We start from the raw sequence: 18,149 nt of genomic DNA, 5'->3' as shown, positions 1-18,149 counted from the left end.
TTTTTTGGCCTCACCACAAGGCTTATAGAATCTTCCTTAGTTCCCCGACCAGGGGTTGAACACTTGCCCTTGCAGTGAAAGCACAGAGTCCTGACAGCCGGACGTCCTGCCTGGGACTCAGGAATTGTTACCTTTGTACCTAAAATCGGTATCATTTTGGGCATGAAGTGGTGGCCGGCACCACAGACGACAGGCAGGCACTCTGCGTGCGTAGCTGCACCTGGCCGTGAAGCCCGCAGGGTGCGTTTGACCGCGGCTCTGCGCCTCGCTAGATCTGACAAGAGGCAGCCAGATGAGGGCATAAAGCCCGTGTCTGAGAGGAAGAGAGCGGGAAGAATGCCCGGGCTCAGGCAGCCAGCCGGAGAGGCTCCTTTAGAAGACCACACAGACAGGAACATGTGTTCTCCCCCTCCCCCTCGCCCCCTCCCCGTCACGTCTGCCTCTCTCCCCTTCCATGAATGACACCTTCACTCACCGGGAAACTGACAAAAAGTACTGCCACAACTCACAACTGGACAAAGTTAAACGCTCCCTTATCAAATTCTTACACATTCATAGAAACAGTATTCCTTTTGCCATGGACGGCAGCAAGATAAAGTCAACTTAGACTTCATAAATTCCTCTGGTCTTGAAAGCGCTCTTGTCCCTCACTGCGCGTGTCCCAGGGCTGTGGGGTTTCTCCCTTAGTAAGAGCATCTCGGAGCAGAGCTTCACATGGCCTCATTGGTTTCCATCATTCTTGTAAAACTTTTATTACCGCTCTGAAGGTTTTACAAACCACTAACTCTTGGTCTAATGACTGTGCCTCGTTTATAAACATTTACAGGCCCTCAGAAAGCACACAGGCTGTACCATCTCTGGTTCCGGAGCGTCTCTGGAGGACTGCGTGGCTGCCACTGGGTGCCGTCGTTTGGTGCTGGCACCAGGGAGAGCGTGTAATAAACCAGAGGCCCCACGAGCGCTCATAAATGTATACGTATTCATGTCTAACAGCTGGACTAAGTCATTTAAATACTGTATCTAGGCAAACCATGCGCCTTTGTGTGCATCTCTGTGTGTTGTGTTTTTTATTTGACCAGCCACACCGCAGATACAGACGTACTGTAATATTAAGCAAGGAAGTCAACTAAGTCTTGACTTTGTGTCACATCAGCTGTAAATGATGTGTAAGCTATTGCTCAGGCCTGACTACTCCCAGGAGCATTATGCTTCCTCTAAGTGCCCTCCTGTACTTGGACTGTAGCTCATTCATATTTCAGCTTGCAGCTAATATAAGATCACCCGGGTTAAGAGCACTACAATGTTTAATGATTATCTATACACTTACTTCCAGAGATGTGACATCATTTTGGATCTGTAGCGTTTTATAGATGGCTCTAAGCAGATGACATCACTGTAGCATGAAACTGTTTTCCAGAAAACAACTAGTAAAACCCCCTTACTTCTCTTACGACAGGTATTTTACATGGAGCTGGACTTTCTCAGCTTCCCAAACAGCGCTATCAGCCAAGTGATCTGCACGCTGACCAGGCTCCAAACAGCCAAGTCAAATACGTCTGGTAAGATGATCTGGACGCTGGTTTAGGTGTACACGTGCGCTGTCTGTTAACAGGGCCTGGCTCCCTCCAAGCTAACGGGCCACCCTTCCAGGGGAGCCCACGAGGAGCAGCTGTTTTCAGGGCAAGGCTGCCGGTCCACAGCTCTGGGCTGGCAGCAGAACACCCCCCCCACGTCCCGCGCAGGGCAAGATGCCCATTGGCAGAGGTGCCAGGGCCCACGAGAGGGCCTGAGGTCGTGTGTGTCCTAACTAGGGGTGACATTTCTAACAGGGGGAAGAGGAATCACCAAACCAAGGGGTGTCTTTGTCTTCAGGAGGAGCTGGGTTCGATTGACCAGAATCAGAATTAGAGTGACAGTTACACATTTCAAGATGAAATGAATCATCAGATTAGTGAGGGAGGGCCCTGGCTTTGGTTCAAACTGTGAGCCCGGAGAGGCGAGCATGCCTCCCAAGCTGACTTTGGCCTCACCTTTCTCCTGACGCAGGAAGATGCTCCAGTCTCTGGGCAGACCAGAAGTGCACATGGCCCTGGAGGTGGTTCTGGTGAGGGGCTCGGGCCAGGAGCACGAGGGCTGCCTGCTGCTGACGTCAGAAGTGCTCTTCGTGGTGAGCGTCAGCGAGGACACCCAGCAGCAGGCCTTCCCGGTCACGGAGATCGACTGCGCGCAGGACAGCGAGCAGAGCGGCCTGCTCGTCGTGCAGCTCAAGCAGCCCAGAGTGGCCTGTGACGTGGAGGTACCTTTCAACAAACGGGGTGCCCGGGGTTAGCTGCTGGCAGCGTTGAGACCCGGGGTGACTGTGAGCCGGGAGCCTCTGCGGTGGGTGCTGGAGACCGGGAGGGCTGCCGGGGGCAGGGGTGGCAAGGAGGCCGGTGGACTCGCCACTTGGGGCCCAGCCACCTGAGAATCCAGGGTTGGTCGCTGTGGGGCTGGGGTGCAGGAGCTCCAGAGTGAGCGGGTCTGAAGAAGACGGGCTAGGACCGGGGCAGCAATTCCACGCAATCCTCCACAGAGCAGGCAGGCCTCCAGGTCTGAAGTCCACAGGGCAGGCCCGAGTCTGCGCGTGGCCTGGGAGTGATGCAGCTGGTCCCTCCAGCAGGCACGAGAGAGGAAGGACCAGCCAGGAGCGAGGGGTGTCACGAGTGGAGCAAGGCACAGACGCCGCCTCCCTTGTTCCCAATTCCTGAGAGCTCGGGGTCAAACTTTGTCTCCCGCTCTCCCACCCGCTGCTCCGTCTTCCGTGCGGCTGTGTGTCCCCTTCCCCAAAGGGCATTTCCTGCCCCCGAGCACTACACGGTACCTCCTGGGGACGCTGCGCAGGCTCCCTGGCCACATGACAGCCGAGGGGGGGTGGCATTCTGGGTGTCGGGGCTCAGAGGTGATCACCGGCTTCCTGCCGTCCAGACCAGGGTGAGCATACGCGCCCACTGGAGCCCTGCCCTGCCCCTGTCCCTGCTGACGGCCTGATCCTTGGGGCCCCGAGAGTTGACCTCGGAAACAGACATCTTTTCCCACACAGCTGGATTGGTGTTGGATCAGAGGTTAAGTGGAACCTGCCTGTCCTAACTTAGGGTCTGAGTAGCTCCCGGAAAGGACAACAAACCTTTCCTCTGGCAGGTCCTGCCTGATTCCTTCTTTCATCGTGTTCTTCCTGGTATGGGAGCCTGCCTCCCCCTCACACCACTGTTTGGGTAAAATTATCTGAGAAGGTGGAAAGCAGCCAACCACAACAACTCTGAGATTTCTCTAGTTTCTTGGATCATAATCAGTCAGGCTTTAAGCTGGGGCTTGGCACTACGACTACACTGCTGGTTCGAGTTGATGACTTTCTGGGAATAAACAGAGGTCAGATGTCCAGCCTGACTTTATTAGCTCTGCCAGAATCTTCTGATCCAGTTGACAATAAAGCAGCAATGATCTGGCTACAGGCCTTGGCAGGGGATAGTATCATTATCTTCAAGTCCCTGGTCCTTAACGAGAAGCTTCCAAAGCCCTGAGGAGTATCTGTGACCATCGTTATTCCTCAGTTGCTTGGGAAATATTTCAGATCTTAAACTATTGAGACTAGAGAATCAGCAGCTGCTGTTAAACTGTCTTCAACTGTGATCCTTCTTTGGCTTTTCTGCTTGAGGAGGGTACTGTGGGGAATTGTAGCTGGAGGGGAACACACCTCAGCTTCCCCGGGGGTTACTGAGGTGGTGGGTGGAGTCACCACCCGAGAAGTTGCCCAGCCTGAGACCATGGGATCACTGACATTTTGGACAGCATGCTCACCACTCGTTTCCCAGGGTGCTCAGGATGAAGGGGTCAGGGTGAAGGGGTGGCTGCAACAGAGGCAGGAAGGGATGGCTGGGAGCAGAACACTGCGGGCAGCTCACACAGCATGAGGCACTGGGCAGCCCAGTAGACGTGCAGCCCTTCAGCTTCTAAATTCCATGCTCTCACCCTTCACCTCTATCCCCAACTCCTCATTAACAAACCAAAAAGTAACTTCCCCGTTAATCCTGTGTCCAAACCCTCCCCTCCCCCACTCACTCCAGTGGAGACCCAGGCTGCAAAACAAAAAAGCAAAAAAAAAATTTTTTTCGAGACCGTAGACGCTTCCTTAATAGTGCTCTAATCCAGTCTTTTCAAAATGGGAGTGGGGGTCACTCAGCAGTGCTGGCGTGCCTTTCCCTCAGTGGCCACGCCCAACCTAAGCCCCGGGCCTAAAGCTGGGCTGGGAAGCCTACCCACTGTCTTCCAGTGAAAACTAGAGAGTGTCTTAAAACCTTTACATGAAATGGCTTTTCTGGGATTTTGCTCCAGATGCTAGGAAACATAGCTCCTTTGAATTTTGGAAGGAATTAATTTGTAGATGACATCATTCAGTATATTCAAATAACAGCAGGATTTTTTTTTTTTAAAGCAGCATTTGCTTTTCTTAGTTAAATGCAGCCATTTTTAGGGTAATAATTGCTTAATATGCCTGGCACGTTATTGAAATCCCTTATGAGAGGCTCAAAATGAGTCAGAAGGTCAGTTTATTCCTTGGCCGTGTTCCTTTCACAACATGGGTTTTCCTGTGCTGCTGCTCAGGAGGAGCAATTACGACTCTTGTGTGTGCGAAGCTTCCCAGCTGAATCCTGACCCATCAAGTGATATCATCAGAGTGCTGGCTTTTGCCTGGTGGTGCACAGCTTTCATCTGTCAGTGAATCTTTGGGGGCCTTTATTTTCTTTCCCAAATTTAAAAATATGAGACTGAACTCTAATGGATGCCCTACTTATTTTTCTGGCAGGCAGACCTCTCTTTACCATCCCACTGGCTTTCTGCTGCTTTTAAGACATCCTTGGCTGCACTGTCTCTGTGCCCTACACAGAAATATATAAATTCTTTACTACTATTTCAAGAACTAAAATGTCCTCATTAAAATGTTTATAAGTCTTCCAGAGTAGTCTTGCCAACATTTGGTAGGTAAAGACCATGGAGAGGTCAGTGGCTACCTGATTCCCAGAGACCAGTGGCTTACACTGAAAAGGTCCCACTCCACTTGATTTACACAGTAAACAGCTACAGAATTTCAGGATGGGGGGAATTTATAGCTCCACTTGCCTTTGATGGGTGCTTTCTGAGAAAATCTCTCTTAAGAATTTAGGTAGTATACCAGTTCTTCTATTTGAGTTCCACTGAAGATGAGCCAGACTTTTATGAACCATAAATGTACTTTGCATCCTCCCTCTTTTCCATAAAAATTTCCCCTTCCTCTGCCCATTTTTTTTTTTTTTTAATTTTCTCTGGCTTTAAATCCTCATATTTATAAAAGTAAAAAATGTTACAGTTCAAAAGGTATTTCTTTTTTTAATGCTCTGTCCAAAGCCACTGGTTTGAAAGAGGTACTGTCTGGAGAGGTTTCCAGAGACAAGCAGAGCTTTTATCTCAGGATTTAATGTTGATTAGATTGAAGCAGAGGAAAGGTACTTTTCTTCTTTGTTCCTGGACTAGGCTAGCAGAGAGCAGTGACAGATGTTTTTAAGAGTGAGAGTTAAATAATCCCAAATCGTCTTCAAACATGGGACTTTTACACAACAGCAAACGCTTATTCAGTGGCTTTATTAGATAACCTAAAAGGCACAACATCCAGTGTATCAAGGCGAGAGAAGGAATAATCTTGTTATGGAAGTGTCCTTAAGAGGGTTGGCAACTGAAAACTTTTTTGGGTCGCAGGTGGATGGAGCTCGAGAGAGACTGTCAGAGCAGCAGTACAACAGACTCGTGGACTACATCACGAAGACCTCTCGCCACCTGGCCCCCAGCTGCTCCTCCGTGCCCACACCATGGCCTGCCGTGGCCGTGGAACCGCTCCCCTCCACTGTGAAAACGTACCATTATATGGTTGATCCACATTTTGCCCAAGTTTTCATTAGTAAATTTACCATGGTGAAAAATAAAGCCCTGAGGAAAGGGTTCCCTTGAGTCCCCTCCACGGTGTTGCCTGCTGCTTGTGCAATTTATTTTTGAAAAAGAAACCTAAGGAGCTTTTAACATCTATTGTGGAAACAAAACCACTGTTCTATAGTTACAGTAACTTTCTTCTAAAACTAATTCAAATTCTTCCTTTTTCCTACAACTAAGATACTTCAAAATTGAGTGATTAAAAAACTTAGTCCTTTCCTGTTGGGGGACAGTACAGAGAATCCTATTTTTAATCTTATCATGTATTGAAAATACATTCCTTTTTGCTCTTTTTGCTAAAATTTTGACTTTAATTAAGATCATCAACTCTGTAGTCAGGCGTTGGAAACAGATGTAAACTTCATCCCCTGTTGCATCTCTTTTTAGAATGAGACACCATCTTTGCCTAACACCCTCGTCTGCAGAAGTTTAGCATTAAATGAAATTCAATGCTTAGGATCTTACTGTTTAACTTGTTAAATCTGTTATTTAAACATCATGCTATTTTAAGTGAAAGCTGCCATGTACATTCCTACTGTAAACTTTTACTGAAATTTTACTGATGACTTCTGCAGCTACATTTTGGAAAAATGTCTAATTTGTTTTGTAAGGCAAGGAAATCTTTCTTGTCTACTGCTAAAAACAGGCCCAGGAGCTCAGGTGAGTTTCTTTAGTTCCATAAGCAAAACACTACTGGGGAACTCCCACTACTGGGTGCTTTTATGGAAGGACTCACCCTAACGCCTTAGCCAAGTCAAGGACCCCAACATTAACCTTAACAATAGTCCATTTTGATGACTTAGCTTGATCCAGCATAAAGATATTCCCGTGATTTTCTTTTGTCTTTAAAAGATGGATTTGGCTCAAGATCCTGGGTCACCACATATATACCCTTAGCACTCAGTAAGAATTTGATACTCCAACTAAAACACATTTTTACTCATTACATCCAAACTTGGACCTACAACCTGATACCTACAATTATGAGATGCTAAGGAATTTCAATTTCAAATGTCCACTTTAACTTAAGCCTCACATATTATTGGGCATAAGAGATCACTGCATAGTTGTTTACTGTTAATGGACAATTTCGGCTGAATGTGAAAAAAATGGCTCCCCCATTACTTTGCTGTATCATACTCATTTAGGAAAGTGACAGTTTTGTCAACAAGAGTAACTATTTTTAAGCTTGTAAATATGTATTAAGTCTTGTATCTTTTATGATAATTTTGCATACTACTTCTAATTGTTATATGAAATTGTTTAAAATAAAACAAACTCTTGAATTACTGATCATACATAAACGTGGGTTCTTAAAATGCAGGTTTTCACTGATAACCTGGGTTCATTACAGCTTACATTATTGGAACTCAAGAACTCTGCACAAGTTAAGAAAATTTGTTAACCTAATAAAAGAACTGGGGATTCAGTTAGTTAGTTTTCGCTAAAGTAACACTTAATTCTTAAAGCTCTTTTGATCACAACAAAAACAATTACTAAAGGAGAGAAAGGTCCTAAGTCCTCCTCTGAAAAATGTTACCACACTCCAAATTAGTAGACATTACTCAACCTCAGTTCCAATTAAATAACTTTTTCTGTGTATCCCATATTGTACATACATATAGGCATTCAATAAAGTGATACTGAATAAAGAACCTTAAATTTACCTATTACATCTGTCCAATGGCTGGATCCAGTAGGGTAATCCGATAACAATGAAGTCCAAACACATTTTATTGGAAAGACAGCCTCTGTTCCTTTTAAGAACCCACAGTATAGTAGTCATGTAGGTTCATGCAGACCCTTTAAACCCATGGCCCAGGGAGTATCTCAGTGAAATGGACAAAATGTGAGAAGAGTCAAAAATGTCCTAAAACAGTAAAAATTTTAATCAGTATTTAAAGTTACCTTCATAAGATTCATAAAGTTAAAAATCCCTGACCAATTCTAATCCAAGTACCCCAAACTCTACACGTCGGTAAGAATAACTGAACAAAGACAGTGTCCACAGTATTTGTTAATTGTTTATTTATTGAGAGACTATTTCTCACCCCAGATAGTCATAGTTTCATAGTTCAGGAACACAGGAAAGTGACAAACTTCCATGGAACTCAATCCAAGAAATTCTGTAGAGAAAAACAGAGTGACCAAGTTAATGACAATCACTCTCTTAATACCTCGCCACCCTGGATCCCCTGAGCGCTACTGCCACCAATGCGGGCCACGTTTTGCTCATTCACCCTTAGTCCAGGAGCAGCCCCACTCAGGCTGCCTGGGCTCCAGGTCCATTCTCCCCCATGTTCCCTAACCTTCCTGTCCAACCTCTTTTCCATTTGGGGCATTCGCATCTTTTTATGGGGTTTCTGGCTTTCCTTTACCAAGTTCTACCTTTTTTTCTTCAAGCCCACCCTGTCCGTTCCCTTCTCATAGCCATACTGTTTTTAAAAAGCAGCAGCCCATCTGTTCTAAACATTTCTATTCTTGTCTCCAAATCTGTTCCTCTTTTTATTGTTTCTTAAGCAATCAACTTCTTATAAGTAAAAGGTAAAAAAACATGTATTTAAAAAATCAGCCTGTTAACATCTGATTATGAAAAGCATACACACTGTGAAAGTTTTGAAAATTTCAAAGGTACAAGAAAACAGCAGTGTTAAGATTCCACACACAAAAAAACTAGTATTTTCTTCATCTTTTTACCTTCAGCCTTTTTTCTTATGCACTTTTAACACAGATCACCCTTTCCATAAAACATTCCTGGTTTTCTATTTTAGTAATTCCTGTTAGTTTGTAATTATCAATTCTAGTGGACATAACAGTCCATGATGGAAGTTACAATTCCCATCAGTTTTCCAACCACTGGGAATAAACTTGTTTTTCTACTATTATGTATTACATATATTAAATTGTGGCTACTTTAATACATGTATCTATCTGTGATTCAGATACTTCCTTAATATAAGCAACTACAGAAATGGAATGTAACAGAATTGAATCTAACACTAGGCAAAAGTTATTTATATTCAAAATTATCCTTGAATTTTAGACACAGAATCTTAACTCATACTGTCCATGAGGCAGTGGACCTTGACCACCCAAACCAGAATCTCTGGAAAGCCACTAAGTCACCTATGGACATCCAAATAACAAACCATAAAAGGTTTCAAACACTTCAGGGGAGAAGGAAAAGAACAGACCTTGCACACAATGTTCTGGGTTGTTTGAGGGCTTCCCAAGGGACTATTTCTATCTTTATCTCAGAATACTGATGACAACGATGACTGCATTTAAGGGACTTATGAGACACCATCAAAAAGACCAACATTGGTATTATGGAAGTGCATGAAGGGACAGAGAATTTATGTGAAGAAAGAATGGCCAAAAACTTTACAAATCTGAGGAAAGAAATGTATATACAAATATATTACTTGGAAGTAAGATGAACCCAAAGTCTCCCAACATCAAGACACATTATATAATCCAACTGGCAAAAACCAAAGACAATGAATCCTGAAAGCAATAAGAAAAAATTGATTCACTGTCTGTAATGAAGCTTCTGTAAGGTTATCAATGGACTTCTCAGGAAAAACCAGGAAAATGTCCTTCGAAAATCAGGAAGAAATTAAGACACTCCCAGATAAACAAAAGCTAAAGGATAAGGAGTTCATTACTACTAGATTTGCAAGGAGAATTGTTCAATTTGAAAATTACAATAGTAACTCAAAGCCATACTGAAATATAAAGTTCCCTGGCAAAGGTAAATAGTTGAATAAATATAAAAGCCAGTGTTAATCATGTTTCGTATCCCCACTTTTAACTTTGTAGTATTTAAAAGACAAAAGCACTAAAAAAAAAAAAAAAGACATCTGTGTTAATGGGCACAATATCCAAAAATACACAGTATCTAAAAATGCCATCTGTGACAATTGTAACAAAGTAGGGGTGCAGGGTTGTAAAAGAAATATTTTATGTGATTACATTTTTGTATGTGTGTTATCAGCAATTCAAAACAGATTATAACAACAGGTTGGTTTAAACGTCCCCATCAAAAGTCATAGATGGAGGTCCAACTATGAGATATCTACGAAAGATTCACTTTAGATCCAAAGATACACACAGTTGTGAAATTAAGGATGAAAAGAGATTCCATACAGACAGCAATCTAAAGAGCAAGAGTGGCTATACTGTTAGCAGACAAAATAGACTAAGGCAAAAAATGCTATAAACACAAAGGACATTTTAAAATGGCAGGGTCAGTTCACCAAGAAGGCAGATTATATATACACAAACATAAGAGCCTGGAAATATATGAAGCAAACACTAACAGAATTGAAGGGAGAAATAGACAGCTCTACGTAATAGTAGGCAACTTAGAATATTAAACTGGCCAAAACGTTCGTTCAGGTTTCTTTGTAAAATCTTACAGAAAACCTAAACAAACTCTTTGGCAAACCCAATACTTTCAATAATGGCTGTAACTGAAATGACCAGACAGAAGATCATTAAGAAAATAAGAGGACTTGAACACTACAGGCCAATCAGATCTAAGAGACAGATACAGATCATTCTACCCAACATCAGAATACATATACTTTTTCTTAAGCATAACTGGATTAATTTCCATATTAGGGCACAGAACAACAGATTTTTAAGACTAAAATCACATGAAGTATCTTTGCTGGTCACAATGGATGAAACTAGAAATCCTAACAGAAGGAACAGAGATACCAAGGGAACATTTCATGCAAAGATGGGGTCAATAAAGGAAAGAAATGGTATGGAGCTAACAGAAGCAGAAGATATTGAGATGGCAAGAATACACAGAAGAACTATACAAAAAAGATCTTAACAACTCAGATAATCAAAATGGTGTGATCAGTCACCTAGAGCCAGACATCCTGGAATGTGAAGTCAAGTGGGCCTTAGGAAGCATTACTACAAACAAAGCTAGTGGAGGTGATGGAATTCCAGTTGAGCTCTTTCAAATCCTAAATGATGATTCTGTGAAGTGCTGTACTCAATATGCCAGCAAATCTGGAAACCTCAGCTGTGGCCAGAGGACTGGAAAAGGTCAGTTTTCATTCGAATCCCAAAGAAAGGCAATGCCAAAGAATGCTCAAACTACCACACAATTGCACTCATCTCACATGCTAGTAAAGTAATGCTCAAAATTCTCCAAGCCAGGCTTCAAAAATACATGAACCGTGAACTTCCATATGTTCAAGCTGGATTTAGAAAAGGCAGAGGAATCAGAGATCAAATTGCCAACATCCGTCGGATCATCGAAAAAGCAAGAGAGTTCCAGAAAAACATCTATTTCTGTTTTACTGACTATGCCAATGCCTTTGACTGCGTGGATCACAACAAACTGTGGAAAATTCTGAAAGAGATGGGAATACCAGACCACCTGACCTGCCTGTTGAGAAATCTGTATGCAGGTCAGGAAGCATACAGTTACAACTGGACATGCAACAGCAAACTGGTTCCAAATAGGAAAAGGAGTACGTCAAGGCTTTATACTATCACCCTTATTTAACTTATATGCAGAGTACATCATGAGAAATACTGGGCTGAATGAAGCCCAAGCTGGAATCAAAGATCGCCAAGAGAAGCATCAATAACCTCACATATGCAGATGATACCACCCTTATGGCAGAAAGCGAAGAACTACTAAAGAGCCTGTTGATGAAAGTGAAAGAGGAGTGAAAAAGTTGGCTTAAAGCTCAACATGCAGAAAACTAAGATCATAGCATCTGGTCCCATCACTTCATGGGAAATAGATGGGGAAACAGTGACAAGACTTTATTTTTGGGGGCTCCAAAAATCACTGCAGATGGTGACTGCAGCCATGAAATTAAAAGATGGTTACTCCTTGGAAGGAAAGTTATGACCAACCTAGACAGCATATTAAAAAGCAGAGACTTGACTTTACCAACAAAGGTCCATCTAGTCAACGCTATGGTTTTTCCAGTAGTCATGTATGGATGAGAGTTGGACTATTAAAGAAAGCTGAGCACTGAAGAATTGATGCTTTTGAACTGTGGTGTTGAAGAAGTCTTTGAGAGTCCCTTGGACTGCAAGGAGGTCCAACCAGTCCATCCTAAAGGAAATCAGTCCTGAATATTCATTGGACGGACTGATGCTGAAGCTGAAAGTCCAATACTTTGGCCACCTGATGCGAAGAACTGACTCACTGGAAAAGACCCTGATGCTGGAAAAGATTGAAGGCAGGAAAAGGGGGCGACAGAGGATGAGATGGCTGGATGGCATCACCGACTCGATGGACATGAGTTTGAGTAAACTCCAGGAGCTGGTGATGGACAGGGAGGCCTGGCATGCTGCAGTCCATGGGGTCACAGTCGGACACAACTGAGCGACTGAACTGAACTGCAGGAAAACAGAAAATTCACAAATAAGTTGAGATTAAACAACATACTCTCCAACCACCAATGAGTCAAAGTAGGTTTAAGAAGAGAAGTTTAAAAGATCAAATAACAACCTAAGTTTACACCTTAAAAGGTTGAAAAGGAAAGCAAGCTAAACCAAAGCCCATAGGAAATAGATTACTATAAACACACCAAGAAATAAATAGATAATTTTAACAGACTTTAAGTAAGATTAAATCCACAATCAAAAACCACTCAACAAAGAAAAGGCTGGGATAAGATGGCTTCACAGGTAAATTCTACCAAACATTTAAAAAACAGTTAACCCCAATCCTCCTCAAGCTCTTCCACAAAACTGGAGAGGGGAACACTTTCAAATTCACTCTATGTATTTTTTAACTTTCTATATATTAAAGACATCTTAAACATGTGTATGGGGGAGAGACTGCCCTTCATGTTTTCCTGTGTCTCTCATATTCATGGCCACATCTGACTTACCATCTTATTTAAAAATACAAAACATTTGGGGCTTCCCTGGTGGCTCAGTGGCAAAGAATCCACCTGCCAGTGAAGAGACACAGGTCTAACCCCTAATCCGGGAGGATCCCACATGCTGCAAAGCAACTACGCCCGCGCACTGCAGCCACTGGGCCTGTGCTCTGGAGCCTGGGAGCCGCGAGGACTGAGTCCACGGCCACAACTACTGAGGCCTGTGCGCTGCCAGCAAGAGGCGCCCCTGCCAAGAGAAGCCCCCGCTCAGAGCAGCAAGAGAGAAGCCCACTTAGCAACAAAGACCTAGCACAGCCAAAAATAAAATAATTTAAAAAAACACATTCTGTGAGACCATCAAATATATTAAAAACAGACAAATACTAGAAAGCTACAGAGCAATATCCCAAATATAGATGTAAAAATCCCTCATAAAATACTAGCCAACAATTCAGCAGTTCATTAAAAGGATTACACACCATGACCAAGGATGATTCAACATATGAAAAATATAACACACCGCAGGACAAAAAAGTCACATAATCATCTCAACTGATTCAAGAAAGCATTTAAAAAATGTAATAGCTTTCCATGATTTAAAAAAAAAATTCAAAGAATAGGAAGAAAAACTACCTCAGCAGAATAAAGGTGATATATGAGAAACCCACAGCTAATATACTCAATGGTAAAAGACTTAAAAGTTTCTCCTCTAAGGTCAGGGCAAAAAAAAACAAGGATGTGCATTTTTGCCACTTCTCTTCAACACAGTACTGGAAATCCTAGCCAGGGAAATTAGGGAAGAAAAGAAATGACATCCAAATTGGAAAGGGAGAAGTAAAGCTATCTGCAGATTATCTAATCTTATATGCAGAAAACCCTCAAAGATTGATCCATGGATCTCTCATCCCCCCCCTCCCACACACACAGAAACAAAACTGTTAGAATAAACTAAGCAAAGCTGCAGGATATGTAATCACACAAAATCAGTTGTGTTTCTTCTATTCACTAACAATGAATAATCAGAAAAACAAATTAATAAAACAACCTTAATTATATTAGCATTAAACTACAATTCTTAGGAATAAACTTCAACAAGGAGGCAAAAGACTTATATACTGAAAAATATATAACATTGCTGAAATTAAAGACACAAATAAATGGAAACACATCTTGTGTTCATGACCTAGAATACTTGTAACTATCAAGATGTTCACACTACCCAAAGTGGTCTATAAATATAATGTAATTCCTATCAAAATCCCAACAGCACTGAGAAATAGGAAAATCCATCCTAAAATTCATGTGAATTATCAATGAGACCATGAACAGCCAAAACAATCTTGAAAAGGACAGCAACACTGGAGGACTAACACTTCCTGATTTCAAAACCTACTATAATAAGGTATTGTAATCATGAGTGTAGTATCGGCATAAAGATGGAAATATAAACTAATGCAATTGCATACGGCACCAAAATAAACCCTCGCATATAGAGAAAAACACCAAAGGTACTAAAATTAATGGGAAAAGAAAAGTTTTCTCAACAGATGGTGTTCGGAAAACTGGATATTCACATGCAAAAGAATGAAGCAAACCATTTCCTTAACATCATATCCAAAAATTAACTCAAAATACATCAAAGACCTAAAGGTAAGAGCTAATAAAACTATAAAACTTTAGATAAAAAATAATGCTTTATGACAGCGAATTTGTCAATGATTTCTTAAATATGACAGCAAAAGTACAGACAACAAAAGAAAAATTATATAAATCAGACTCAGAATTTCAAATGTCTGTGCATCAAAAGACATAATTAACAGACTGAGAAGGCAATTACAGAATGGGAGAAAATATTTAAATCATATCAGATAGGGGCTTTTAAGTAACTCCTACAACTCAACAAAAAACTATCCGATTAAAAATGGGCAAAAGACGTGCGTAGACATTTCTCCAAAGATACACAAACAGCTAACAAGCATGGGAAAAGATGCTCAACATCATTAACCATTAGGGAAATACAAATGAAGACCAAAAGAAAACAGTACCTAACACTTATCAGGATGGCTACTATCAAAAATCCAGAAAATAAGTGTTGGCAAGGACGTGGAGTAACTGCGACCCTTGCACACAAAAAGCTGGTGACGTGTAAAATAGTGCAGCCGCTATTTAAGAGTATGGTGGTTCCTTAAAAATTTTAAACCAGAACATTTAGCAACTCCACTTCTGAGTATACACTCAAAATAGTATTAAAAGCAGGGTATCAGAGAGAGATGCACACACAGCAGCAGCATTACTCAGGAGAGCCAAAAGGCATGTAAGGAATCCAAGCTCATTAACAGATGAGTGATTAAACAAATGTGGTACACAGATATGGACTACTCAGCCTTAACAAGGAAGAAAATTCTCACACAGCTGTAATGAATAAACCTTGAGGACATTACATTAAATGAAATAAGCCATTATTCCATTTCACATGAGGTACCTAGACAGAAAGAAGAGTGGTGACTGCCAGGGGAAGGGGGAAATACTCAATGGGTACAGAATGGATACCCATTTGCAAGATGAAGAGTTCTTAAGACTAGCTGTGCAACAGTGTAAAGGTACTTGACAATACGGAACTGTACATAATTAAGACTGTATATTTTATGTATATTGCCACAACTGAAAATTTTTAAACAGTAACTTCAAATAACCATATTACCTTTATATTCCAAATCACTTTGCACTCTGAAAAATACCAGCCTTCCTCATCTCCTCAAAATCTTTCATGGAATCATAATTTCTGTAGAAATCTGCATATGCCTTCTTTCTTCGTTCAGCCACAGCAAACTAAAAGGTAACAATCACATTCAGGGTTTAATTTTTAGATTATGAGAAACAATATCTAAAGACAACATAAATCACCAAGTCTGCATTCACCTTGAATCCTATTATTTTATTAAGGCCCTTAAAGAAGTAATTAGGGCTTTCCTAGTGGCTCCGTGGTAAAGAATTCACCAGGGTTCAATCCCTGAGCCCGGAAGATCCCCTGGAGAAGGAAAGAGCAATGCATTCCAGTATTCCTGCCTGGGAAATCCCACGGACAGAGGAGCCTGGCAGGGTCACATGAGTTGCATGTGACATAGCAACTAAACAACAAAGAAGTAACTAAGTTAAAATGAACTTTTTAGGATGGATCCTAATCTAATATGACGAGCATCCTTATAGGAGGAGAAAATTCAGACAGAAACATATTATCACATACAGGACTATGTGATGAGGGAGAAGACAGTCATCTACAAAGACAAGCAGAAGGGCAGCAGAAGAAATCAACCACACAGTTTTTTTTTCTTTTTTTTGGCCACACTTGTGGCAGGTGGGATCTTAGTTCCCCAACCAGGAATAGAACCCATGCCCCCTGCACTGGAAGCTTGGGGGCTGTTTAAGACTGGAAGTCTTAAACACTGGATGGTCAGGGAAGTAAGTCCCCCACAGCCATCTTGATCTTGGATTTTTAGCCTCAAAACATTTTTTCTATTGTAGAAGCCACCCACTTTGTGGTATTTTGTTATGGCAGTCCTACCAAATTAAGCTCATTTAAAGATGAAAGACAAGCTATCTGGGGAATAAGAGATACTGTCCCCATCACACTGAGGTGGGTGGAGAAAGGTAAAAAGAAGGGAGCACCCTAAAGAGGGAATTTCTTTAAAAGATTCAATGAACTATCTATGAAAATAAAATACATTTTCAAATTTAAAACATTTCTGGACCGTGAGCACAAAGTAAAAATAAAACATACATACCTTATAGAAAGTTGCAAACCCCAGAGAGACCATGAATGCTCCAACAATATGAAATCGCAGACGTTTGGCCAAGAGGCCACGCATCTGAGGTTTTGCCAAAGCAGTGGACATGGTAGTTCTCCTTCTCGGCGGCTAGAATTATAAGAAACAGCTCTTAGAACTCTTCTGCATAATACATTTTAGTACCTAGAGGGACACAAGCAGAATACTGGACCAACTCCTCTACCCAAAGCTAAGATCTTTACGGGTTTAGTGACTTCATCTTTTTCCCTTTCACACACTGAACGACCACCCCCCCACCCCCAAACAAGCAAGCCGACTGCGGCCCAACAGTAACCGGAGAACAAGAACGACACAGACCTCTCCGAATTACAGGAAAAATCAGCACTGGCTCTAGACTGATAGCACAAGTGCAAACCACCCTACCACCAACTCATTTAATCCCGTGAGACAAGTGTTTTCCCGTTTTACTGAGAAAACCCGGACGCACGAAGGTTAAGGAACCATTTTAAAGTCACGCAGTCAGGACTAACACCCGGGCGGGACCCCAGCAGGTCCTCCGGGCCCTCGGCAAGCGCTGCCCGCGCGGGGTGGGAAGGCCGTGCGCGCGCGAAGGGGCTGCGGGAGGCCCGACCCCGCCCTCGAGCCACGGGCCCCCCCTCCAGCTTCCCAACCCCAACCACAAACGTGATCACAAAGCCGACAGAGACTCCTGGGGCCCGGATGAGGAGGAAACCACTCCCTTCCTGCAGGTGAAAACACCGGGATCGGACAGGTCAAAGGACGCCGCCAAGGTCACGCTTGCCGCGGTAAGATACGCAGCGGTCCCCGGGGCCGGGCCGGCTGCCTCAGAAGCCTGGCGGCTCCTCAAGTCCCCTCTCACGCCCCTCAGCACAGCCGGGGTCCCCGAGAGACCCTCCCCGAAGAGGCCGCAACGCCGGGAAGCTGGGGTCGACACAGGCCAGAGTTCCGAGGTTTCCCGACCCTAGAGATGCAGAGTAACGGCTAGAGAGGCAGACCGGCAGCGGGAGGCGGCAGGCGAGGCATCCAAACAAGGGAGGCAGTAGGCACACGACTCACCTCAACCGCAACGTCCTTCCAGGCTGATGGAGAAATGGACGGCGCTCCCGCAGCGCGCAGGCGCATAAATAAAGGTAGCGGAGAGAAGACCCGGTTACGGTGGCCGAAAGAGTCCAAAAGGCCTCCGGCGCGCCTCCCGCCGGTCACAGCTGATATTAACCAGGGTGTTCAGTCTCTTCCCTGGGTAACCTTGGATTTATTTAGGCTTTGACCTTCTGCGTCAGTTTCCTTAGTAAATTGGAGCTACTCATCTTACTCATACACAGAGTTGATATGAACTGATTAGGGAATTCAAAGATTTAAAATGTGTGAATTTAAATAAATATATACCCTACAAATAGAGCACAAATCTTCCTGGACATGGATTGCTCCGACTATGTGCACAAACCAGCATTTTCATTATGACTATCCTTATGCATAT

The 18,149-nt window shown here is 43.0% G+C and overlaps 2 protein-coding genes across 10 annotated transcripts in view; one reads left to right on the top strand and one right to left on the bottom strand.

The window, feature by feature from the left end:
* The window catches only part of VPS13B (vacuolar protein sorting 13 homolog B), a 774,030-nt gene extending 766,738 nt beyond the window's left edge, over positions 1-7,292 (top strand). For all 9 annotated transcript variants that reach the window (XM_043484079.1, XM_043484085.1, XM_043484083.1 and 6 more), the window contains 3 exons: positions 1,457-1,559; positions 2,047-2,296; positions 5,767-7,292. In XM_043484079.1, coding sequence (XP_043340014.1) covers positions 1,457-1,559; positions 2,047-2,296; positions 5,767-6,015 — 602 coding nt within the window. In that variant the 3' untranslated portion in view covers positions 6,016-7,292. The remainder of the gene's footprint in view (positions 1-1,456; positions 1,560-2,046; positions 2,297-5,766) is intronic.
* Positions 7,293-8,000: 708 nt separating this feature from the next.
* LOC122451325 (cytochrome c oxidase subunit 6C) lies at positions 8,001-17,879 on the bottom strand. Its single transcript, XM_043484091.1, has 4 exons — positions 17,729-17,879; positions 16,649-16,780; positions 15,568-15,695; positions 8,001-8,120 (listed from the first exon to the last, which is right to left on the bottom strand). The coding sequence occupies exons 1-3, from the start codon at positions 17,792-17,794 to the stop codon at positions 15,582-15,584; spliced, it is 312 nt and encodes a 103-aa protein (XP_043340026.1). The 5' UTR covers positions 17,795-17,879; the 3' UTR covers positions 8,001-8,120; positions 15,568-15,581.
* Between the last annotated feature and the right edge of the window lie 270 nt (positions 17,880-18,149).

This window comes from Cervus canadensis, chromosome 12 (assembly GCF_019320065.1).
Source record: "Cervus canadensis isolate Bull #8, Minnesota chromosome 12, ASM1932006v1, whole genome shotgun sequence".
Taxonomy (NCBI): Eukaryota; Metazoa; Chordata; class Mammalia; order Artiodactyla; family Cervidae; genus Cervus; species Cervus canadensis.
Note: the sequence above shows the minus strand (reverse complement) of the source record. Positions and strands in the feature narration are given on the sequence as shown.

Excerpts from the sequence above, each read along its gene's own strand:
- LOC122451325 (XM_043484091.1), bottom strand. The coding sequence starts at position 17,794 with ATGCGCCTGCGCGCTGCGGGAGCGCCGTCCATTTCTCCATCAGCCTGG. Across the intron at positions 16,781-17,728 it reads GGAAGGACGTTGCGGTTGAG|CCGCCGAGAAGGAGAACTAC; the intron begins GTGAGTCGTGTG and ends TTATAATTCTAG. Across the intron at positions 15,696-16,648 it reads GGTTTGCAACTTTCTATAAG|TTTGCTGTGGCTGAACGAAG; the intron begins GTATGTATGTTT and ends GTTACCTTTTAG.